Here is a 24,332-nt window from a genome sequence, read left to right as displayed (position 1 = left end):
ATAAATAAAAATTATTATTATTATTATTACTATTACTATGACATGCTCTAATACACCACCGGGAAATTCTGGCGGGTCCAGGATTCCTCTTTGCAGGGATGAGTCAGTTTGCTCATGGCGTCCCTCCAAACAGCCACCAGACATGCTGTCGGCAGGGGGCGGTTGTTAAGGATGTTCATGCTGGGCATAGACTCCTAGAACCGTAGAGCTGGAAGGATCTGTGCCCCCTGGCAGCAGGGCTGCTCCACTCTTTCTCCAGTTATGGATGCTTCTTGGGTTTCCCCACTTCCCCTGCCAGCCTGCTCTGAGAGCAGCACACCTGAAAATGGCTTGAAATGAACTGAAAGGAAGGATGGCATGGAGAGAATGAGAAAGAGCAGAGCAGTACAGGGAGTCAGCAGCTAGCCAGGTTTGTTTGTTAGAAAGCATTGGTCTTCACAAAAACAATAACAGTGCAAACAGTATAGAAGCGCATCTTGACATAAGGTGGTCCCCGATCCACACAACCCCTTGTTGTGCAATGACATTTTGAGCTGCTACGACAAACAAAAACTCCTTCTACCTAGCAGGGGTGCCAACTTGAATATATTATTGTGGGTGTCTCCACATAATCGATCACATGGCGCAGTACACACACACCATTTGAATGGGAATGCACATCATCTTGGGGGGGGCGGCCCCCTCAAATATTTCATTGAGGGGGCCAAAGCCCCCACAGCCCCTAGGAGTTGGCTCCTATGATACCTCGTTTTATTTATCCCCATCCACCAATAAATAACACAGGAAGACACGAGGGGACAGACAAGAGAGCTCTCCAAGGTTCAAAAAATTAATATTTCCTCAGGGGCAGTCCTTCACACGTTCCAGGCAATCCTAATTGCCCGACACAATCCTAGCAAATTCTGGTGGCGTAACCTTCAGGGCAATCAATCCTTTGCCTCAGTTGGGCATTTGTTACTTTCACACGTAAGACAGAGCAGCAGCTTGAGAAACTAATTCATTGGGCACAAAGTGCCCCTGGAGATAGACTTTCTCTTCCCCCCCCCCCAAAAAAAGATATTTATTAAAAAAATTTAAAAAATAACAATGAAAATGAAAAATAAAAAGAAACAAAATACAACATAAAAACAGTTAAAAAACAAATAATTTTCCATAACATATCTTCCTTACACTTATTTCCCCAGACCTCCTCATACCTCCCTTCTTTGTATTCCACTTCAATTTGTTAGTTCAGCAAATCCTTACCATTAAGCTTTTACCCATTTATAAACCTTTTTTTCGTATCTCCTAAAGCATTACAGCTGGAAACCCCTTAGTTTCTATCCAACATCCTTCTAGCATTCATTAATTTTACAATATTTCTGTAAATAGTCTTTAAATTTCTTCCAGTCTTCTTTCACCGACTCTTCTCCCTGGTCTCGGATTCTGCCAGTCATTTCTGCCTGGAGATAGACTTTCTCCTGTCTTGTTTGCAGCGTCTTCTGCACAGCCTCTTGCCATTGATCTGAGGCCGCCAATCAACCGCTTCATTCCATCCCTATCTTTTGAAACGGAGTTAGTAAACAGTCCTTTGACTCTTTGCCAGATGGTTGTGTGGCTTTGATCCACCAGTGTTTGTCCAGCGCTCTGAACAGAGGGGTCATTGAAATGCATAGAAAACAGCCCTGGGAGCTCCTCCTCCTGAGCGGATGCCTGGAGTCAACTGATGGTTGCAAAGGGGACAGGAGCTGCTAGTGTCCCAGGCCCCAGTGCCTGTTGACCATTAACCAAGACCCCCAACTGATCCACTGGGCTTCAGTTCACACACCCGTTCATCTACTACAACCAGGAAGGACCCAACAGGGAAGATGGTTAGTGACCCAAGGAGATGTCCTGTCTTAACGATCATGGTACGACTGCTTTTCATCTTTGTTGGTGCAGGTAAGGAAGATGCTGGCAGGAGTTTGAATGGCAGAAGTGGAGAGAGCCAGGATGCCTCTGACCGCGGTGCGTTTGATCAGCAAACAGTAATGCAAACTAACGCATGCAGAACATGCAGGTGGGTTGAGATAAAGGTGCACAACTGGTGATCTCTCAAGCTGAGCTCTCAGCCATATGCTCAGTGCTCCTCTTTTTTTGCAGGCCCAAGTAGCGCAGGTTAAAGGAGACGGGCTGCAGGAAAGCAAAGGGAGGCAACCTGGCCCCCGCAGGATTTGTTCTGCTGCAGGGCCAGAAACATTTTGTGCAGTGGGAAAATATGTGCGCTGGGAACTAAGCTTTGTGCAGTTGGGCAAACAGAGTTTGAAAAGGAGATGGATTATTTACTTTAGAAGAAATGGGTGGGGGAAAGGTAAAAATACAGAGAAAACGAAGATTAATATTCTTTCTTTTGTCAGATTCTGTTATCTTATACTAACAGTAGATCATCATCATCTAAAACCAAACCGGGGTGGCCCTTGCACCTCTCAGTTTGAAAGCAAAAAAATAAGATTGATTAAAAATAAGATTTATTCAAAACAGCCCACCAGGGTCTTGCATGCAGTAGCTTTTCGTACCTGTGCGGAGGGAAGCTGAGCCATGGAATGTTGAGGTGGTAATTTTGGGGTGGGGTGGGGGGGCCTGTTTGATCCCCTGACATATTATTGTATCCTTGGGGAGAGAGTAGCATTGGAGGGGCAAGGGGGGCATAAGTCTGAAGGTTTCACAGCATAAATTTTCTATAAGAGTCCTCCCGCCACCCCAGTGTTGGCCAAATAAGATCAGAATCCAGGCTGAAATCTTCACTGTTCCCAGAAGAGTCCAGACAAAAACGATTTCTCCAAAGTTGTCTCTAAGACTTTCAACAACTGTTCTTGTGCATAGTTAAAGAGATGGGATGTGGGAAGCTTCAGAGAAGCTATGCAAACTGGGGAAACGGATCCTTGGTGTTTGAAGCAGCATTTAATAATACCACGCAAGTTTTATTTAGTGCTTTTGTTACATAACAGCCGGCTGTGCATACTTTGCTTACATCTCATTTCAGGGTCTGAAAATATTACAAGAAGCCAAGCATGCACCGATTTCCAGTCTGCAAGCTTATTGCGCGGCAGCAGTCTCAAAGTTCAGTTCCTCCTGTTCTCCTCTTCCAACCCCAGCTGTGGACAGCTGCTCTCCACACGGGAGGACCTGCAGAACTCCAGTTTCAATGCCACCTTGGGAACCAAAGTAATAATCCATGGTTTCAGGTACAAACATACAAAAAAACGGATGGTCAAGCTAAAGTTAAATTAAGTGGCAGCCATTTTCCTTGTTTACAGCTTTTCCATTTGTGTGGGGACTTTCGATGGCCCAAGGTGAAGATGAATGTAAGAAAAATAGATTGTGGTGGGGAAGAATCATTACTAAGGAAAAACACAAGACCAGCCATCGAAAACCTAGCAGTCGGGGTTCTCAGATGAACCCCCTGCATGTTACAAGCATGGAGATACCTTCTGGCCAATGTGCTCACCCATTGTATTCTGCTGGCTGCATGTTCAAGAAGCATGAGCAGCAACTAGGGTTGCAGGAAGAGTTTGGTTCGGCTCACACTTTAATAGCATGTGAAACTCCCTAATTTGTACTTCCTCAAACAATATGCAAAATGAAACACCGTTATCTGCTGGAATTCACGCTTCTCCAAATTTGGGGGGTGCAGTGCTCCAGCCCCCCAAGTGCAAAAGTCAGCACTGCATAAGCTCCTGCCTTCTTCCCTTGCTTCTGTCTTCTCAGGGTCCTGGGTACAAAGCCCTCCTGGATAGACGGGCTGATCAAGGCCTTGCTGCAGGCAGCCCAAGCCAACGTGATTGCTGTCGACTGGGTCCATGGCAGCACAGCAGCCTATTACGCCGCAGTGGAAAATGTGATGAAGTTGGCACTAGAAATAGCCAGTTTTATTCGCAAGTTGCTGGTAGGTGGAAACGGATTTCTGAGTTTGGGTGTTTCACGAAAATGGGCTAACCAGCTACAAAATGGTGGTGGAGAGGAGCATAATCAACTGGCAAATAGAGACATAATTTTCTCTATATATCTAATCCCTCGCTGAAAGGGTGTTCCACTCTTCAGCATTCCCCAAGCTGGGTAAAGACATTGTCCAGACTCCCCATTATAGAAAGAATCTGCAGATCCAGAGGCTCTAAGTTCTGAAAAGATCTTATTTTATATTTTCCCTCCCCCTCCATGCTTCTCAAAAAAAACCCCACAAACATTTTACTCATCTCCTGTCATTTATTCTCCTCTAATACTAAATTTGTGTCCTATTCCCACCTGCAAACTGCCAGTTTCCATCTCTGCTTCATACTCCTTTCATATTCATTTCTTCCTCCTGTAACAGCTTCCCCACTCATCCCCTTCCTCTCTGTTCCTGGTTAATTGTTATGACTTTTAAAAATACTGACCCTTTTATTCTCTCTTTCTAACTTTCTTTAAAGCCCAAAACTGATCCTTTTCCCACAGAGGAGGGAGGAGAGACTTCTGGGTTCAGCTGGAGACTTGATAGGAAGGAAAGGGGAGGACTGTGTGTGTGTGTGTGTGTGTGTGTGTGTGTGAAGCAGAGGGGCTAGAAAGCTCAACAGAAGCCCTAGGGGATTTCTCCTTTCCCTCTCTCTCAGTGTGTCCATTTCCTCTCTTCCTTCCTTCCTCTTCAACTTTTCATTCTATAGCCTCCAGTGGCATAGCATGGTGGGGCAAGGGGGGCCGTGGCCCCGGGGACAGAATTATGGCAGGGCACAACCCAGCACCCCCACGACAGGCTCCCTCGTGTGGCTGCTGCCTTCCAGAGCCGCTGGGAGGCAAGTCTTGAGGGCTGCAACGGTGCCTCCTTCTCCTCATGGCCAGTGAAGGGATGCCTGCCCCGGGCAGAACTGCTGCTGGCCAGAAAAGCATGCACCCCGTGGCGGGAGCATGGAGAGGAGAGCTGCCCACTCAGCTGGGATCGGCTGGCACCTGTCCTCGTGCTGTGCGGCCAAGGAGAGATGGCCAGGGAAGGCTGTGCTTGGTGCCTCGGCCAGCTCTCCACCACCCTCCTCCGAGGCCTCTGGTGCAGTTGGGACGCCACCAAGCCTGCCCAAGAACACCAGCTGATGCTCCCAGCAGGAGCTCGCTGAGCGGGTGAACGCAGCAACTGGCAAGCGGCCTCCATGAGGAGCGGCCACCGCAGAAGTTCCCTTATTGCCTGCTGCACAACGCCTGCCAGGAGGTTAGGGGGAGCAATCCTTGCCTTGCCCGGGGTGCTAGCAACACATGCTATGCCACTGATAGATTTGCTTTCTAACCAGCCCCTGTTCTGATGCTTTCCTATGTGCTGTACATGTGGGGAGCTGTTGCTAGTGACCATCCAACCAAAAGGCTTGCAAGACAAAGGGAAAGGCAGCTGTGATGAGATCTACCAGAACCTCTGGAGGGCTTTAGGAAAGAAAAATGACGAAATTGTGTTAATTAATCCTGTTCATCCTAACTTTTCAGGACTTGGGAGTGCCTGAGAAATCCATCCACCTTATTGGGGTGAGCCTTGGAGCCCACGCCGGGGGTTTGGTAGGCCATTTCTTTGAAGGCCGACTGGGAAGGATTACTGGTAAGGAGAATAAAAAGGGAAAACGTCTATATTAGCCCATGAAAAAGAAAATCTGAAATGAAGGATTCTTGGCTACTTTGCCATTACACCTATCGAGGTGATTTCTAGCAATCCTACTGGTTTGAATAGTTTGACATATCCACAATCAAAAATCAGGGGCTGGATAACCTCTTAAACCTTTTTTGAGATTATTTATGTGTGTTCCCACTGTAGCCCATGTTTGGTTAGCCCAAAACCAGAAAATGAGTGAGGTCCCAACTAAAGAAGAATGACAACTTAAGTTGACAGATTATGCACAACTCACAGACTTAACATATAAAATAAGAGAACAAGAAGAGCGTGTTGAAAGAAGATTGGAAACCGTTTATTGAATATATGGGAAATATATTGAATATATGGGAAATAACTGTATAAAACGCTGAAAACGCTGGCAGAATTAAGATAAATTCAACAGTTTTGATGGATGTAATAATGGAATACTAAATGGTATAGTTTTTGTAAAATATGCAGGGATTTATGATATGTAAAATGAACCATGGAAAGAGAAGAAGGAAAGTCATTGATATCTTAAGGATGTAAAACGAGTATTTTAAATTGTAAAACAGAAAAATTAATAAATATTACACACACACATTCACAAAATCAATAATAACAATAATAACAATAACAATAACAATAACAATAACAATAATAATAATAATAATAATAATAATAATAATAATAATAATAATAATTTATTTATACCCCGCCCATCTGGCTGAGTTTCCCCAGCCACTCTGGGCGGCTCCCAATCAGTGTTAAAAACAGTACAGCGTTACATATTAAAAACTTCCCTGAACAGGGCTGCCTTCAGATGTCTTCTGAATGTCAGGTAATTATTTATCTCTTTGACATCTGATGGGAGGGCGTTCCACAGGGCAGGGGCCACTACCGAGAAGGCCCTCTGCCTGGTTCCCTGTAGCCTCACTTCTCGCAATGAGGGAACCGCCAGAAGGCTCTCGGCGCTGGAAATCAAGGGCTGGAAAGGATATTGATGCCTCTTTAGTTCAATATTTATAGAATTAATTGGAATAGCTAAACTATTTGGCACAATGTATTAAGAAAAAAAGTTGATGGTGAGAAAAATGTAGGATGCCCACAGATGTTTAATAGCCACTACAAAATGTTGAGGATTATAGCACAAGCCAAAAAATCCAGGATCCATAAGAGAGTCTGGATCCTGGGCTGAACTGCTGCAAGGGCACTTTGGCTGAGCTAGAGACCTGCTGAGCTGGGGCTCAGTCGGTAGAACTTAAAGCCGCAATATGTATGCCTGTTTAAGTCCCCCCAAAGGGGTGTTCTGAGGGGCGAGATAAGGCAATGAGAGATTTACACCCACTCCAAACCTTTACATATTTGGAAGGAGCGCCAGTGCACCTCTCCTGAGACATTTTCTGGTCTGCTTTTGTCTTTCTTGCAGTCGATCTTCCTGCAGAGGAAGGAACTGCAATTGCACACTTTGCACAACATCAAAACCTTTTCCTCCTTTGAACGCCAAAGTTGCTGAACCCAGAGTGCTAGCGGAAATCTGACTCTGGGCATACTTCACCCAGGGCTCTCTAGTCGCTATATTTATAATGTCTCTCGCCAGGGCCACGTCTGGAGGGGGACGTAAAAGGGGGCACACTCCTCAGGGGGCATTTTAGGAGGGCAGCAAAATTATGTGGTGGCTCCTGGAAGGTGGCCAAGTGGGAGGCAAGCAAAAAGGGGGTTGGGCTGGGGGGGGTGCCATTGCTCCTGTTCCTCTCACAGCCTATTATTCAGGTTTGGCCAACATGGGGGCATCTTTTGGCTCTTCTGACCCGACCACTGAAACCTCAGAGCTCCGGGGCTGCCCTCTGCTCTCATCTAGTGACCACCCCTGAGCCTAGAGCGAGGCCCCTTGCATGGGGTGGGAAGCTACGGAGGGCGTCCAGGCTCCTCCAGCAACGAGGGGCGGGAGCAAACAGGGCCAGTGTTATGTACCAAGTTGAATAGGATCCAAACTGCAGCAGTCTGATTGGTCCTAGAACAATAGGATCCAAAATGCAGCAGTCTGATTGGTCCTAGAACAATAGGATTCAGAATGCAGCAGTCTGATTGGCCCTAGAACAATGCAGCGCTATGATTGGTTGGCAGGAGCCACCCAATCATGCTCCAGATAGAAGTGAATCCACAACCTGATTGGCCTACAGGAGAATTCCGGAATTAGCCAATCACGTGGGGCCCATTGTGTAAATAATGTATATAAAGCAGAAACTTTGGGGGAACTTTCATTCCTCCTCACCACTATGAGCTGAATAAAGAGCATGAAATCCACTCTCGACTCTTGAGTATATTTCAGCCAGAAAGTTTCCAAAGGGGGGCTTTGTAGCAAAGACCTCTGAGAGTTTGCAGAATCTCTCCCTCCGCCCCCCCCCCGCCCCGCATCACTGAGTCATCACAATCTGTACCCCTCCCCATAAGGTGGAGCTAGACATATTGACTGGCTGAAAGCAGGGTAGGGAGTGGGCAGGCGTATCTGGAAGGGAGGTCAGGAGGTGGGCGGTTGTGCAAATTATTGCCAACTTCAGCAAAATTTTGTCGATCCGGCAGTGGCTATCACAGTCTTCTTTGCCTTCAGTGGTGCTATGAATCCGATTTTTTATTTAAAAAAACAGTCCCTTGATGTTCCTCAGCATTTTGGTGTAAGAAATGCTTTTGCTGCAATTTGGTTTGAGGCTAAGCTGTTCCTGGAGCCAGATTGTCTCATCTACCAGGGCTGCAGCCCAAGCAAAAGAACAATACAGTGGTACCTCGGGTTACAGACGCTTCAGGTTACAGACGCTTCAGGTTACAGACTCCAGTAACCCAGAAATAGTACCTCGGGTTAAGAACTTTGCTTCAGGATGAGAACAGAAATCGTCCTCTGGCAGCGCAGCGGCAGCAGGAGGCCCCATTAGCTAAAGTGGTGCTTCAGGTTAAGAACAGTTTCAGGTTAAGTACGGACCTCCAGAACGAATTAAGTCCTTAACCCGAGGTACCACTGTAGTTGAGAGATCAAGGACCAGATTGGTTGAGACATCAAGGACTAGATTGGTAAAGAAAAAGTGTTTTATATGCGTTGTATGTGCAATATAGGACGCGGGTGGCGCTGTGGGTTAAACCACAGAGCCTAGGACTTGCCGATCAGACGGTCGGCAGTTCGAATCCTCACAACGGGTTGAGCTCCCGTTGCTCGGTCCCTGCTCCTGCCCACCTAGCAGTTCGAAAGCACGTCAAGTGCAAATAGATAAATAGGTACCACTCCGGCAGGAAGGTAAACAGCGTTTCCGTGCGCTGCTCTGGTTCGCCAGAAGCGGCTTAGTCATGCTGGCCACATGACCCGGAAGCTGTACGCCGGCTCCCTCAGCCAGTAAAGCGAGATGAGCGCCGCAACCCCAGAGTCGGTCACGACTGGACCTAATGGTCAGGGGCCCCTTTACCTTTACCTTTATGTGCAATATAACACTGTGACACTAGATGGCGCTGTGGAGTCCCATCTTTCCCTACCGGATTTCCCTGTATGAGTTTACCGCGCGTTGAACTGAATCGCCTCTTTGGTGTGTCTAGAATCCAGCCCTCGCCACAGACTTCCCAGACCATAGTAGCACTCTATTTTCCCTCCATCTTCCAGGTCTGGATCCTGCAGGGCCCAAGTATACCAAGGCCAATCGCGAAGAGCGCCTAGATCCGGGAGATGCTGTCTTTGTGGAAGCCATTCACACGGATGCAGACAGTACGTTGCTTGCATTGGCCAATCCCATGAGGCTTCCCAAGCCCTTTGTTTGCCCCTGCTTCTGCAAGGTGGGGAGCTGGAGCCCAGTTTTATGAAGATACCCACAAAACACCCTGCTTCCTGCAGTGGTGGACTTGCAGGAGGTCCAGGCTCTCTCATCAAGGTGGCCGCTTTGTGAATGTTGTCCCTACCACTCTATATTCCTGGCCAGGAGAAGATAGAAGATAATTTGTCTGCTCACTTCTTTTGACTGCCATCCGTACAGTCGTACCTTGGATCCCGAACGCATTGCGAGTTTAACGTTTTGGCTCCCGAACGCCGCAAACCTGGAAGTGAGTGTTCCGGTTTGCGAACGTTCTTTGGAACTTGAACGTCCGATGCGGCTTCCGATTGGCTGCAGGAAGCTCCAATCAGAAGCTGCACCTTGGTTTCCGAACGTTTGGGAAGTCGAACGGACTTCCGGAACAGATTCCATTTGACTTCCAAGGTACAACTGTATATGTTGTGCCTTACAGAGTTCCACAGGCAAAATGTAGGCAAACCCCTGTTCTCAAGGAGCTTATAATATAAAATAAGCAAAGGGGAGAGATGGAGATGGAGATGGAGATGGAGATGGAGAGGGCAGGTCTTTCCTCCACCCGCTTGCCTGTCTGGAGAACATGTCCTCTTATGGGTAGGAGACCAAGGGCTGGCCTTTTTCTAGTCTCACCTGGAGCTGGGAAGCCACAGAGAGGCTAGATTTGTTCTCTGCGCTGAGTACAAAGAAAGCTAACTGGGAAATAAGATTGGCTGGAGTGTTAATGCTGTGAAACCCCCCAGCTTATATGTGTGGGTAAGTAAAGCCATATATCATAAAGAAACCAGTGACCTGCATCCCAGAGAAATCAAACCCATGATGTGCTCTCACACCCCTGAAGTCTCTCACCACTCAGAGATTGGGGTACATATAACAGTGCCTTTTTTCCCTATACGAGTAGTCTTTCTCCCATTCTGGCTGGCACACAACAGTGAATTGCACTACTGTATTTAAGTTTTATTATTATTATTATTATTATTATTATTATTATTATTATTATTTCACAAGATCAACACACAACGTGGGTGCAATAAAACCTCAGAGCACTTTGCAAAAAGGTTAAAACAATAAAATGATCAGTTAATAGTTATAAACAACTGCTGGGTCACTGTTATTGTGTGCTTTGTTAGTGTATGTTATTAATTTCTGGGTGCTAATACTTTCCCTTTGTTATATTTAGCATTTATATTAACATTACTAAAGTCTACAAATTGTAATAAAAAGTCTGTTTTATAGATCCACACCACATTGTTTTGTTGTTGTTTAATCGTTTAGTCGTGTCCAACTCTTCGTGACCCCCTGGACCAGAGCACGCCAGGTTTTCTTATGATAAGATCTCTCCCTCTCCCATATGTAAAACCACACAAAGGTTTTGTGAATTAGGTTAATGGATTTTCCATTTGTGGTCAACCCTTCTAACTGGGACTTTGCCCTGAATACCCAGATGGAATATTTTGAATGTGAGATAGAAGTGCGATCCTAACTCGGGTCTTCTTTCAGATTTTGGTATCCGGATACCTGTTGGCCACATTGATTACTATGTGAACGGCGGCAGAGATCAGCCTGGATGTCCCCGTTTTATATCATCTGGTAAGCTTACTAATAGAAGCTGCTTTTCACTGCCATCCATCACTCCTAACCATTTATCATTGCAAGTTTTCAATGACATGGAGGTAGGCTGTGTCTGGGGGTCCCTCTATTCAAGTCCAGTGAGTTCTGTCAAAGTAGTAGCAGGTTTGCCAGCTGGGCCGGCCCACCCACAAGGCGAGGTGAGGTGGCTGCCTCAGGCAGCAGGATCCACAAGGGCAGGAATCTTTGCACTGATGTCCATATTCACTTAGCAGTGAATAAACCCATGGTAGCAAGTTCCTCAATTTATTATTTTGTTTTTATTAAATTTGTCGGTCACTTTATCTTGTTGCCCAGGGCATACAAATAGATAATAAACCCCACATGGATACATTGAAACTAAGCAGAAAGAGAAATACCCGTACATCTTAAATCTCTAAAAAGCCAAAGGTAGTTAAAGTGAATTGTTGTAGAGACTCTCCACGACACGTGGGATTGAGTTTCATAGCTTAACTGGTGTGTTATATGTGCACTAGTTTCATTGAATTTTCTCTGATATTCATTTAGAGAAACATAACTAAGTGGTGAAATAATATGGGCTGATATAGCCTTAAAATATATTTTACCCCATATGGTGCTCCATGTATTTATGGTGATATTTACATTGAGATCAGATCCCTATAAATATTTTTGACACTTTCTGTTGTAACAACAACAACAATTCTACTCTGGGTGGATTCCAAGCCCCCCCAAAATCTGAAAAACCCCAGACATTTCCTTTAAAATGTTAAAATCCACCCTGTGGGCGTGTTGGCCCCCGAAAAGAGGACATGTCGGGGTTTTCCCAGACGTATGGCAACCCAGTGCTTCTGGATGCACAGTCTTTGCCAAAGGTGAGAAATGCTATTCCACCCGCTGAGTTGATAATCTGGAGTGCTTGCCTCATTCTATATGCTGTTTTCCTCTTCTTCAGGCTATAACTACCTGATCTGCGACCATATGAGATCGGTGCATTTCTACATCAGCGCCTTGACTGACCCCTGCCCCATGATGGCGTTCCCTTGCTCGAGTTACAAGGATTTCCTAACTGGCCACTGCTTGGACTGTTTCCACCCTTTCCCCCTCTCCTGTCCAACAATAGGTATGTTGCTCAGCTTGCCTCTTGGATGAATTAGAAGCAGCATCAGGCATGCAGAGGGATCTAGAAATCCAGAATTTGGCTGGAAATTTTGAGTGTAGGAGAGGTGTCAGGGATCCAGTCTTGTCTGTCAGGAGTGGAGCTGAAGTCTTGCTGTCCTTGTAATTTCTACACAGGTAGGAAATAGACGGAATTGCAGACATAAACTCTGAATGGCAGGATGCAAGATTAAATAGCCCGAATCGATGGTTTTGTGAGTTGCTTTGCCTTCAAACTGTGGCTTGACACTGTATGAATCGGCCTCAGCAAAGCAGCACCAGACTCACGCGCTCCTGCCTCCTGTGTGGCCAGGAGAAAGAGGTCTGCTGAGAATCCTTTCAGAGTTAAATATTCTCCGCAGTGCGTGCAAGTCAGAAATTCTGGTTTAAATGGTTAGTTGCTAAACAAGCCAGTCTCAAAGCAAGGGTTATGAAGCAGGCTTCTTTGACGCCATGCAGAGTGAGAAAAGTCAGCCCTTGGCCCCCCCTTGGTGGCCATCCTCTCAGGCAGCAGCAGGAGGAGGAACATGAGACAGGTAACCCAGTCAGGTGATCTCCCCCTCCTGAGCTGCGACACAGGTTAACCCAAAGGAGTGTGTTTGGTACCCATGAACTGCCTGCCTGCACACATGGCATAATTTGAGGTGACCGATAATCAGATCTAGAACTGCAGTCCAGTTTGGGATCCACATTTAGCGGTCTGGAGATCCAATTTGTGTGCCTTTATCTGTACCGTAGGCATTCATGTATAAAAGAGACTGATAATGAAGTACAGTTGTACCTCGGCTCCCAAACGCCTTGGGAGTTCCTGCTCCCGAATGATCGGAAACCGGAAGTGAGTGTTCCGGTTTTCGAACGTTCTTTTGGAAGCCAAACGTCTGACGGGGCTTCTGTGGCTTCCAATTGGCTGCAGGAGCTTCCTGCAGCCAATCAGAAGCCGCACTTTGGGTTTTGGAAGTCGAATGGACTTCTGGAACGGATTCCGTTCGACTTCCGAGCTACAACTGTCTTTGTCTTCCTGATACACCCTCAAGTAAAAAGCCACTTGTCTTGCACTATGCTCTATACTGAGCTCAAGCCAGAGTTTCTCTGGTTTTTACTACCACTTGGCTTTCCCACACTCTGGTCGCCACAGAGATATCACAGGGATGGGTTATTTCCTACCATTTCCTACTACATCCCTTCCGACTAAGGCTGGGCAGGTGTTGGAATGGAAAAGACCTGGTCCCTTCTCTTGTTAAAGGCTTGGAGAGAACCAGACCTCCCAGCCCCCACCCCAGCCGCTCTTAGGTCTGTAAAGAGGGGGGCGGGGAACGCAGGTACAGGTGCTGTTCTAATAATAATAATAATAATAATAATAATAATAATAATAATAATAATTTATTTATTTATTTATTTATTTATACCCCGCCCATCTGGCTGGGCTTCCCCAGCCACTCTGGTCGGCTTCCAACAGAATATTAAAATACAATAACCTATTAAACATTAAAAGCTTCCCTAAACAGGGCTGCCTTTGGATGTCTTCTAAAAGTCTGGTAGTTGTTGTTCTCTTTGACATCTGGTGGGAGGGCGTTCCACAGGGCAGGCGCCACCACCAAGAAGGCCCTCTGCCTGGTTCCCTGTAACCTCACTTCTCACAGGGAGGGAACCGCCAGAAGGCCCTCGGAGCTGGACCTCAGTGTCTGGGCAGAACGATGGGGGTGGAGACGCTCCTTCAGATATACTGTTCTTGGGTGTTTTTGTTTTTCTTCGCAGAGCTACCAGCAGGTCTCTCTGTTTGAGAGAGATTGGTTGCTTCACATTGCGGAACAGTAGTTTGGAGGAAAGAGTTTACCACTTCCTCATCTTCAAAGAAGCGGCCAGGCCTTTGGCTCTGTGCTGGTTTTTGCTTTACTAATCACAGAGCTTTCCTGGTTTGGAGCAGGAGGCAGCCCTTGGCAAGGTGCCGGGTGTCAGCTCAAGCAAACAGTCTCTTACTTGTGGTGACAGCTAACACCAAAGAAGAGGAGTAGCAAAACACCTCCCCTGATCCCAATTGGTATTTTTACCTTCAAAATTATGAAGCTTCTACATAGACTTCCTCCGTGAGCCAGTCTGGTGCTATGCGGAGGAGACCTGGCCACAATTCCCAGCGTATCCACGAAGCTCAGAAGTCACCGTTTGGTCCGTCTCCTTACTTCAGAGGGTTGTTGTGAGGACAAAATGAGAGGAAATTCATGTGTGCTGCCCTGAGCTGCAAATGTGACCATAACAGTCTCTTAGTAACAAAACTGCTTTGTTCTCATTCCCTCTCTTTGCTCAGACAATGGAAAATAAAATCACCCAAGAAGGGATGTCTGAGAAACGAGCCTAGAGATGGTCTTGTTTTGTGATCTAGATTCTGATCTTGCTTATGCTTAACACAAAGTGACAGAAATATCTTCAGTGGTGGTGATGATGATGATTTATTTATTTATTTATACCCCGCCCATCGTGATGCATACAGAGATACAGCGTACATGTCTTCAAAGGCTCTGTTTCTTTCTCTCAAACCAAATACCCTAAACCCAAGTTCTTCTAAGAGATGCATTTGACAGTTTGTATACCCATGCACAATAAGCAAAACAAGAGAGATGTATTTTCTCATTTCACATATATTCTACATCTGCTAGCTATGCTATGCTGAGGACTGAAAATCTCCCCCTTGACTGCTGGGTATCTTATTCAGCCTTCCTCTCACATATTGAATTTCACCAGGTCACATACTTCATTGGCATAAGGACTAGAAACTTCATTTATTCTTGTTTTAGGACTGCTAGACAATGGAGGAGTCCACGTGGGGAAACTATCGACAGAGGTAAAGGTTTACCTGACCACAGCTGCATCAGCACCATACTGTGGTGAGTGCATCCAGAGGGCTGAGATTTTCTTGATATTTCAAGGCAACAACAGAGAATATCAAAATCCCACAGAGAGCCCCTTACAGATGTAGTGTAGGGAATGGGCTCTCGTGCACTCTTCTCACACATCTGACTTGTGCACATTTGTTTGAAGGCCTGCATGGAGCCTGCCCATGCGCCTCTCTCTCCATATGACTGGGAACTGTGTTTTTTCACAGTCACATGGGAGACTTCTAGACACACAGAGCACCTGTCTAGGTTTTGTGCAGACTATCAAATAAACTTGTAGGGCATGGGTGGAGCACAATGCCATGATCTACTACCAATCTTTGGGGGGCCAGAGCGAGCACGTTTGGAATTTTGAGGAAAGCGCACTGGGTGTTAGTTGGACAAAATGGCTGCCACAGTGCCATGGCCTAACACAAAATGGCAGGAGAGAGGGTGTGGCATAAAAGAAAATGGCTTCCACATCTTAAAAGAAAAGAAAAATAGATGGGGCCACAAAACGTGGGGGCATCCCCTTCCCATTGGTCCCCAAAGGGAAAAAACCTATGCCAGCCATTGCCATACTTATACAGATAGATGCTATTTGCACCTCTTTTCTGTTCAGAATGGAAATTAAAACAGGTGTCCTGTCCTAGAATCCAATGAACTGTGGGCAGGTTGAAGGGGGCATGTTCACTGTAGGAGAGGCTGAGCCAATGCAAACAGGAATTTAGCAGGAGGAGCAAACAGTCTAATGCATTATGGATTTGGAGGGTATATTTACTGAGACCATTCGCAGGCCCCGTAAGAGGTACATTCAGTCATGCTGATTCCATGCTGGCAACCCCTGATCCATGCAGATCTTCAGATAAATGTGTAGGGCAGAAGTGGGAACAGCTGCTATGATCCTGCTCCCCCCTGCACATGTAGCACGTACAATTTAAAGATCCGAAAGGGGCTCGTGGGGGCTACTGCTTCACTAATGCTGGCTGCGTGAATTGATTTCTCTACACTCGATGGCTGGAATTGAATGTGTGAATTGGCTCCAGTAAAAAGCATTCATGGTCAGAGATCGAACAGTTCAGTCTGTAGTGTTAAGGTCTCTGATGCTGAGGAACCAGCTCTGAAAAATCTGTGAAATGCATCCAGAGCTGTGGATTATGTCAGTTCCTAACCCTAACTCTAACCTTTAACAAAGGAGCAGTTAAATGGTTTGAAGAGGGGTAAATTATGGATGGCTTTGCAAAAGATATAGCAGCCATCTTCTGTTAAAGCCGGAGTCTAAAGATATTCAGTGCTTTTTGCCCAAAATGTGATCTCTGTTGCCTAGTGTATCATAGCCTGGTAGAATTTCGCCTGCAGACAAGGAGGACGTCGGACACCAACATTGAGATCGCCTTTCTCAGCAGCAACTCCTCATTCAGCACCAGCATCATCATGTGAGTAACAACGGACAATTTTGAGGTGCTTCTCACGGTTCTCTCTGTCCCCTTTTCCTTTCAAGATTTGCTTAGCTGACCGTGCAATCCTATGCATGGTTGTTCAAAAGTAAGGCCCATTAAGTCCAATGTGACTTACTCCAAGGTGAGTGTGTACATGATTGCAGCCTAAGTATCTTCACAAGACTCTCTGCATCAGTCACATTTGTGGAATATAACAGCAGCACAAACTTCCACCCAAGAGTAGACACTTTCCCCTTCCCCGAAATAACAGAGGATTATTACTTTGAACTTCATCAATTTCCTGGGGAAGATCCACTCACTGAGATCATTCACCTAGAAGCACATTATTGTATTATGAACCACTTCCCTTATCAGCCCACTCCTCCCATATTTCCACCAAACTCAACCAAGGAACACACAGTTGTTGACCAAAGACACGTCTTGATTATTCATTAGTTTGGCAGGTGAAAGCAAGCAGCAGCTCATGCAATTCCTTCCCAGGGTCTGCAACCATCGTACTTGAAAGTGTTACTGGCAAGCTAGTAGCATCCTGCCAGGAGAATGCCTGATTGACAAGGATGGGGGGGGGCACATGGGGACACTGAGCACCACAGAGCCAGAGAAGAGGGTGTCAGCCTCCAGCTTTTCAGCAAAAGGGATGGCCCAGTCTGAAGATGGTGGTTCTTTCTCAAAACACTGGCATGCACATCCCTGAAACAGCCCATGGCATCCACATCTGCTTGCAGAACCATGTTGTTGCAGAACGATGGCCCCCTGCAGAGCCAAAATTTCAAGGTGGGATGAATCCAAGGTGACCTAGTTCATGGAAGCCTTTGAAGGCTTCCACGCAGGTGTAGTCTCTGGCTGTGGGTGTGCAGCCCATCAGGGGATGGTACATAAACTGATAGAAGGGACTGGTCCCCTGTTGCTGCAACTACTTCGAAGGGTGTGGACCGGGAAATAGCTGTCTAGACACTAGACTGGTGTGTGTGGGTCTTCGGAGCTGTAGAAACGACTGTGTCAGCTTTGACAATGAAGATTTAACTATCTGCCATGACAGTCAGGGCCAGGCACTTCTCTCATCAGTTCTCTGTGTGAGCCAGGAGATTGCATTTTCTTTGAAATAAAGAAAAACTCTCCCCTTGGCATGCAGCAGGAGAGAAACTGCCCCGTCCCCAGGACACCTTATGAGCAGCACTGGATAGGGGTGGTTGCAATATTGCTTAAGTACAAATTGAACAGTAGGGGGCACCAACAGGTTAAAAAAGGTGAAAGTAAAGGAGCCCTGGATGGTTAAGTCCAGTCAAAGGTGACAATGGGGTTGCGTTTGTCCACAGACAGCTTTCCGAGTCATGTGGCCAGCATGACTAAACCGCTTCTGGCACAACAGAACACTGTGACAGAAACCAGAGTGCATAGAAACACCATTTACCTTCCCGCCACAGTGGTACCGATTTTTCAAATCACTAGGTTGGCAGGAGCTGGAACAGAGTAAACAGGAGCTCACTCCGTTGTGGGGATTCGAACCGGCGGCCTTCCGATCGGCAAGCCCAAGAGGCTCAGTGCTTTAGACCACAGCACCACCCGCGTCCCAACAAACCACCTAGTTCTCCACCCCTAGAGGTGGGCATACTGTAGAATAGCTTTGCAGTGCCCTATCAGAACATTTCACTGTTTGCTCATTGCTGAGAATAGGGAGATTAGTTTACATTTTGCTGGTTCAGTCTTGTTGTCGTTCTTGATTATTGGGGCCACCATTCTTTCATTCCACCCCTTGGATAATTGGCCTCTCTTGCTTAGAGCTGTAAACATGGGACTGTAAATTGTTGCTGTAGTTGTTGTTAATGTGTGTAATATATATATATATATAAAGATTGTTGAGGGAAGGCAAGCAACATCCCTCTTTCCTGCAGGAGTCTTGTCATCTGACTCCTTTGTTCTTTCTGCCATGAGAGAGAAGAGCTCTTCAGCTGCCAGCCTTGCAGGCTTGTTTACTATGCTAAACCTGACAGAGCAAAAAGACTGTGGAGCAACTTCTCTGATTTTACCGAAAGGGAAGGTGATGGGACTTCCCAAACATAATCTTGGGCAATTTCACCCTCTTTTTGCACCCGGGAGGAAACCTTGCTACTCCCCCACCTCCCTTTTTATTTTATTTTTAATCTTCCCTTTTGTAAAGTTTAGGAAACTCTAAACAGTCAAAGAAAGAGGAAGGGTCACGCAAATACAGACATACAAACAAATGGGTTCTGAGGGAAATGTAATGGTGAAGGTGCACCCAGGAAGGATGTGAAGAGGCGCAGGGATGAACCTCCCAGAATCTCCTTCCACGTGCAAAAGACTACACACCCATCAAAGACTGGAAAGTAGAAATATAGGGCATATAGGGCATACACACTGGTAGAGTTTATGCTACTATTTCCTAGTGGGCTCGGGGTGGGGGTAAATCAGGCATGTCCACAGCCCGTTTTAGGGGCCTAATCCAGCCCACCAGCGGGTTCAATCCAGCCCCTGTGGTTGGCCCTCACACATGTTCACTTCATGAAATCTGGCCCTCCTTGAAAAAAGTTTGGGCACCCCCGGGGTAAATGGAATAGGGGGAAACATGGAACAACAGCTGGGGAAACATGAGCTGTTTGCAGAAGGCTGGTAATATTGTGTGGACACTGAGGTCCCGCTCCGAGGGCCTTCTGGCGGTTCCCTCAGTCAGTGCAAGAAGTGAAGCTACAGGGAACCAGGCAGAGGGCCTTCTCGGTAGTGGCACCCACCCTGTGGAACGCCCTCCCATCAGATTTTAAAGAAATAAACAACCACCTGATGTTTAGAAGACATCTGAAGACAACCCTGTTTAGGGAAGTTTTTAAAGTTTGATCTTTTGTTGTGTTTTCAATATTCTGTTGGGAGCAGCCCAGAGTGGCTGGGGAAACCCAGCCAGATGGGCGGGGTATAAATAATAAATTATTATTATTATCATTCCCAAAATATGTGAATGGGGCATGTAAAGGATTGTCTGTAAACACCTTAAAGTTTATTCTGCATGCACAAAAAGTCCCTGTTGCTCCCTCGCATCCCCTTGTTGTGTTTGGCAGACCCAAGCAGCAGACCGTAGGCAAAGGCCTCCTGCCCCACTCTGCCCCGCTGTGCCAGGTGAAAAGCGTGAGGCTGCAGTACCGTCACAAGACCTGGAGGAGGAATAAAGAGGAGACTCCTGTTTTGGGCCAGTTCTGTGCCGCTCCCCTGCCTGTCGACACCAGGTAAGCAAGATGCATGATTTCTAAGGACTCAGCCGGCAAGGGAACTTTACCGAGTGAGGAATGGAAAGCCTTTTTGTCTTTATTTTATGGTGTTTGGGATCCACGCAGATAATCAAGAGGTTAACGTGAGGGATTTCTTCCCTTTTCATTAGGGGTTGCTCTCAAAGGCCAAACAATGCCCACTTGTGTGGGAGAAACTAGTAATATAAAAACCTAGACCTGTCCCTCCAGCTGCCTTGCATGCCCCACCCTTTTACCTGGTTTTGGATGTTTTGTGGTATTTTATGCATTGTGACCTTCCATTATTTTTATTGATTATAGTTTAGTAATTCTTTATTGTAAACTGTTCATTATTGGCTGACATATAATTCTACTGTTTGCTGTTATATTCCAATTGAATATTGCTTTATTTGATACAAGTTGTATATTTTAAAGTTATGTTTGTATTATGACTTTTGGGCATTGGATCAGATTATTATAAGGTGCGTGATCCGTCTGTTTTGTTGTTTCTTCAGCTTGTAAATCGCCTTTTCTATAGTAATATAGAAAAGAGGTATACAAATTAAAAGTGAAATGAAATGAAAATGAAGGCTGGCAGGCTGACAAAACAGCCTGAACAACCCTGAGGTGTCCGCTTCCCCTTGTCTCATGGGTGGGCCGGCCCGAGGCTGAGGCCCTGTGGCTCTGGACATGCGCAGGACAGATGTGCAGTGGGTAACCAGCTTGATGTGCTGCAGATGTTGGACTGCAATTCTCAAAAGGGCCAATAAAAGTTGTACAATGAGAGCTGTTGTCTAATCTTCTAGTCACCATGCTGGCTGATTTAATATACCTTTACCAAAAAACCTCCCCACCTCCCAACCCTATCACTGGATTTGTTAGCATCCTTTAACTTCAGTCTTTTTCTTTTACAGTAAGGAGATATTCTGTCTCCCTCAGCTGCTGACTCTGACACGAAACAACCCACTTCTACACGACCTCACCGTTGCCTGTGATTAGCACCACTGAGCTAAGAGATAGCAAGAAGAGTCCTAAGGGGGAAGGCATATATTCTGAAATAAAAAATGTGATCGAAGCCCGGTTGTCGGGGAACTAAGTGGATGCAGATACAGAAATTCTCTCAGTTCCCGTGTTCTCTCAGTGTTTAGGAATGGAATTCTTTGACGCAAATGTGAGCTGCATTTGTTCACAGCACGTTCTTGTCCGTAGATTAGACATAATTAATGTTGTGTTCTTTACATGTTGCTTTGCTTGATGTTTCGTAATGCTGTTATCCAGAGGAAGATTTTATTATTCCCTCCCTCTTCTACATCAGCTCAATGTACTAGCTGACAGCACGCTGGGAGTCAGCAGACTATGAGAGACTGGGAACACTTCCATTCCCAAGTCAGCCCAGGAAGAGTTTGCCCATTTCTAGTGACGAGTGTTACCTGTAGGGGTTGTCTTGTTTCCGATAACAGCTGCTAAAACTCAACCATTTGTAAAACAAGTGCAGTCATCACTGAGGAGTGTCTGATATCATGATTTTGGCTTAGGTATTCACTGATGCTAATAGTCTCCTGTGATATTCTGTTTGTAGGTTCTGCTGCAGCTGCTATGCTTTCCTAACATGTCAAAACAAGTAGCACGTAAACTATATATTATGACATCAGATTGCTCAAAGTGGTAAGAAGGAAAAAGGATTGCATGCTTTAAAAAAAAAAAAGTCACAACTACCAGTAAAGAAATATAGGATTCAGCCAGTGCTTTTCTTCTAGAAAAAATATGCCAGTACTGTGTATCCTTGAGTACCCCCAGAAAAAAAAGCACTGGATACAACTATGTGATTTACTGAGTCAATAATAAAACATAACAAAAGGAAGAGGACTGTGTGGTTTATATATTATAGGTTCTGTACTGTGGCAAACCATCGGGGGAGAAGCACAGCATTTAGGGTGCCTGAATTGGCAAGGAAAGAGGTATTGGGTTGTGAAAGTCAACAAAAATGTTGTGTCACTGAGTGGTAGCTGTGAAACAAGGGGAATTCTGTGACGCAGTCATTGAAATAAAACTGCCAATATCATAATGCCATTATAAAAATCTATGATGCAATCACACCTGGAATGCTGTGTCTAGTTCTGGTTGTCTTGCCTGAAAAAGGGTATAGAGCTGGAAAAGGTTCAAACAAGGGCAACCAAAATGATTGAGGGGCTGGAGCAACTCCCCCACGAGGAAAGATTGCAATTTGGGGGCCTTTTTAATTTAGAGAAAATGTAAAGCGGGACATGATGCAAGGTAAGGTAAAAGGTAAAGGACCTCTGGAAAGTTAAGTCCAGTCAAAGGCGACTATGAGAGTGTGGTGCTCATCTCACTTTCAGGCCGAGGGAGCCGGCGTTTGTCCACAGACAGCTTTCCGGGTCATGTGGCCAGCATGACTAAACCACTTTTGGTGCAACGGGACACCGCGACGGAAACCAGAGTGCACAGAAATGCCATTTACCTTCCCACCGCAATGGTACCTATTTATCTACTTGCACTGGGCTGCTTTCGAACTGCTAGGTGGGCAGGAGCAGGGACAGAGCAATGGGAGCTCACCCTGTCATGGGGATTCAAACCGCTGACCTTCTGATCAGCAAGCCCAGGAAGCTCGGTGGTTTAGAGCACAGTGCCACCTGCGCATGGTTTGGGGAAAGTGGATAGACAGAGGTTCTCTCTTTCTCATAACATCAGGACTTGGCCCCGTCCAATGAAGCTGGATGTTGGACAAAAGAAAATCCTTATTTACACAGTGCATAGTAAATTTGCTCCCACAAGATGCAATAATGGCTACCACAGTGGATGGCTTCAAAAGAGGAGTAGGCAAATCCATGCAGGATGGAGCTATCCATGGCTGCCAGGCATGATGACTATGTTCTGCTTCCAGTCTTGGAGCCAGCAGGCTCCTGAATATCATTGACTGGGAATCCCAAGTGGGGATTCCCAGGTCTTGCTTGTGAGCTTCCTGTCTCATCGAAGCATCTGATTGGCCACCATGAGAACAGGATGTTGGACTAAATGTGCGTTTGGCCTGATCCAGTTGAGCAGTTCTTCTGCTTACAACTGCCAACATCCCTGGCCTTTGGCCATGTCAGATCTTGTTTCCGGATGCAGCATCTAGAGAGAACTTAACTCTCCAATTCAAACGTTATCCTATCAGTTTTCCTCAATGTTCTTGAGTTGCCCTGGAGTCACCCTTTGTTCCCCTGCACCCGATTTACAGAGCCATCAGTTCGCAAACTACCAGTTTGTACCCACTGGCGGAGGAAGGGGTGGGTGGTGTGTGCGGCCCACCCTGGGTGTCATCCCTGATGGGGGGGTGACATCGCCACCCTGCCCCCCTGAGACACTCGCTGCTGGCCGCAGGCAGCACTCCCTGCGAGTAGCTAACCCTGCCCCCCCCTGAGTGCACAGCATGGGGGCCGGAACAGCTAGCTCCGCCTCTGTTTGTACCCCCAGTTGAGGTAAAAGTCACTCTACTGCAAGAAAGGTCAGTCATATATGTAGGTTATGACTTCCTCCTTCCACCCATCCCCTCTTAAATTTCAGTTCCAGCTAGGCAGCGTTTATCCTTAGTCAACCAGATCGGAAGACATGAAGAAAAGAACAGTGGTACCTCGGGTTACAGACGCTTCAGGTTACAGACGCTTCAGTTTACAGACTCTGCTAACCCAGAAATATTACTTCGGGTTAAGAACTTTGCTTCAGGATGAGAACAGAAATTGTGCTCTGGCGGCAGCAGGAGGCCCCATTAGCTAAAGTGGTGCTTCAGGTTAAGAACAATTTCAGGTTTTTAATGTAAGATGTTAACTTAAAGACATGCCCATATTGTACTCCTACTGCCAGCGGACTACAGACTGCGTGTGGTCGAGATCGCAAGTCACTGTGTGCATTATCCCATAATCTTTGCTTTAACGCCTTTAGGGCGCCTTCATAACCCAGGTAATACAGTTGGGGGGGGGTGACAGACCAATAGAGGTGGCTTTTTCTGCAGTGTTGGATGGCAGGTTGAGAGGAGTTCCCTACCAGGACAGACTTTGCTCGTGTGCTCAAGACATCGATTCCATAAAACATATTCTGTTGCACTGTGCAAAATATGAGCAAGCCAGGGCTGAACTGATATTACCCTTGCTGGTACCTTTCCCGGGAAAATCACTATGTCAGGTTCCTATTGGAAGACCGGACAAAGACTAGAACATTAGCAGTGGCAAAGTTTTTATCGGTGGTTGCAAGAACCAATGATCCCTATATTCTGAACAAAATGCTTGTTTAACCTGGAGGTAAAAGGTAAAGGTAAAGGTACCCCTGCCCGTACGGGCCAGTTGTGTCCAACTCTAGGGTTGTGCGCCCATCTCACTTAAGAGGCTGGGGGCCAGCGCTGTCCGCAGACACTTCCAGGTCATGTGGCCAGCGTGACGAAGCTGCTCTGGCGAACCAGCACCAGCGCCGCACACGGAAACGCCATTTACCTTCCCGCCAGAGCGGTACCTATTTATCTACTTGCACTTAGGGGTGCTTTCGAACTGCTAGGTGGGCAGGAGCTGGGACCGAACGACGGGAGCTCACCCCGCCACGGGGATTCGAACCGCCGACCA

At 46.4% G+C, this 24,332-nt stretch overlaps 1 protein-coding gene across 3 annotated transcripts; it reads left to right on the top strand.

Annotated features, from left to right (window-relative positions):
• Positions 1-1,449: 1,449 nt before the first annotated feature.
• On the top strand, positions 1,450-21,583 carry PLA1A (phospholipase A1 member A). 3 transcript variants are annotated; one of them, XM_081176682.1, is made up of 11 exons: positions 1,450-1,889; positions 3,002-3,203; positions 3,727-3,904; positions 5,458-5,566; positions 9,240-9,341; positions 10,918-11,007; positions 11,960-12,127; positions 14,952-15,041; positions 16,357-16,465; positions 19,558-19,722; positions 20,637-21,583. In XM_081176682.1, exons 1-11 carry the CDS (start codon positions 1,868-1,870, stop codon positions 20,719-20,721), a joined length of 1,320 nt encoding a protein of 439 aa, XP_081032808.1. In that variant the 5' UTR covers positions 1,450-1,867; the 3' UTR covers positions 20,722-21,583. The 3 variants fall into 3 exon arrangements, with proteins under 3 accessions (XP_081032808.1, XP_081032807.1, XP_081032809.1); XM_081176681.1 differs by having other exon boundaries at positions 1,450-1,920; XM_081176683.1 differs by lacking the exons at positions 19,558-19,722; positions 20,637-21,583 and adding an exon at positions 18,382-19,547 and having other exon boundaries at positions 1,450-1,920.
• The last annotated feature ends 2,749 nt before the right edge of the window (positions 21,584-24,332 follow it).

Source organism: Podarcis bocagei, assembly GCF_964188305.1.
Source record: "Podarcis bocagei genome assembly, chromosome: 17".
In the NCBI taxonomy this organism is placed as follows: domain Eukaryota; kingdom Metazoa; phylum Chordata; class Lepidosauria; order Squamata; family Lacertidae; genus Podarcis; species Podarcis bocagei.
This window is presented reverse-complemented; position numbering and strand designations above follow the sequence as displayed.

Bases quoted from the DNA above. Each gene is read 5' to 3' on its own strand.
- PLA1A (XM_081176681.1), top strand. From the start codon at position 1,848: ATGGTTAGTGACCCAAGGAGATGTCCTGTCTTAACGATCATGGTACGA. The intron at 1,921-3,001 runs GTAAGGAAGATG...ATCTCATTTCAG, and splicing joins TTTCATCTTTGTTGGTGCAG to GGTCTGAAAATATTACAAGA. The intron at 19,723-20,636 runs GTAAGCAAGATG...TTTCTTTTACAG, and splicing joins CCCCTGCCTGTCGACACCAG to TAAGGAGATATTCTGTCTCC.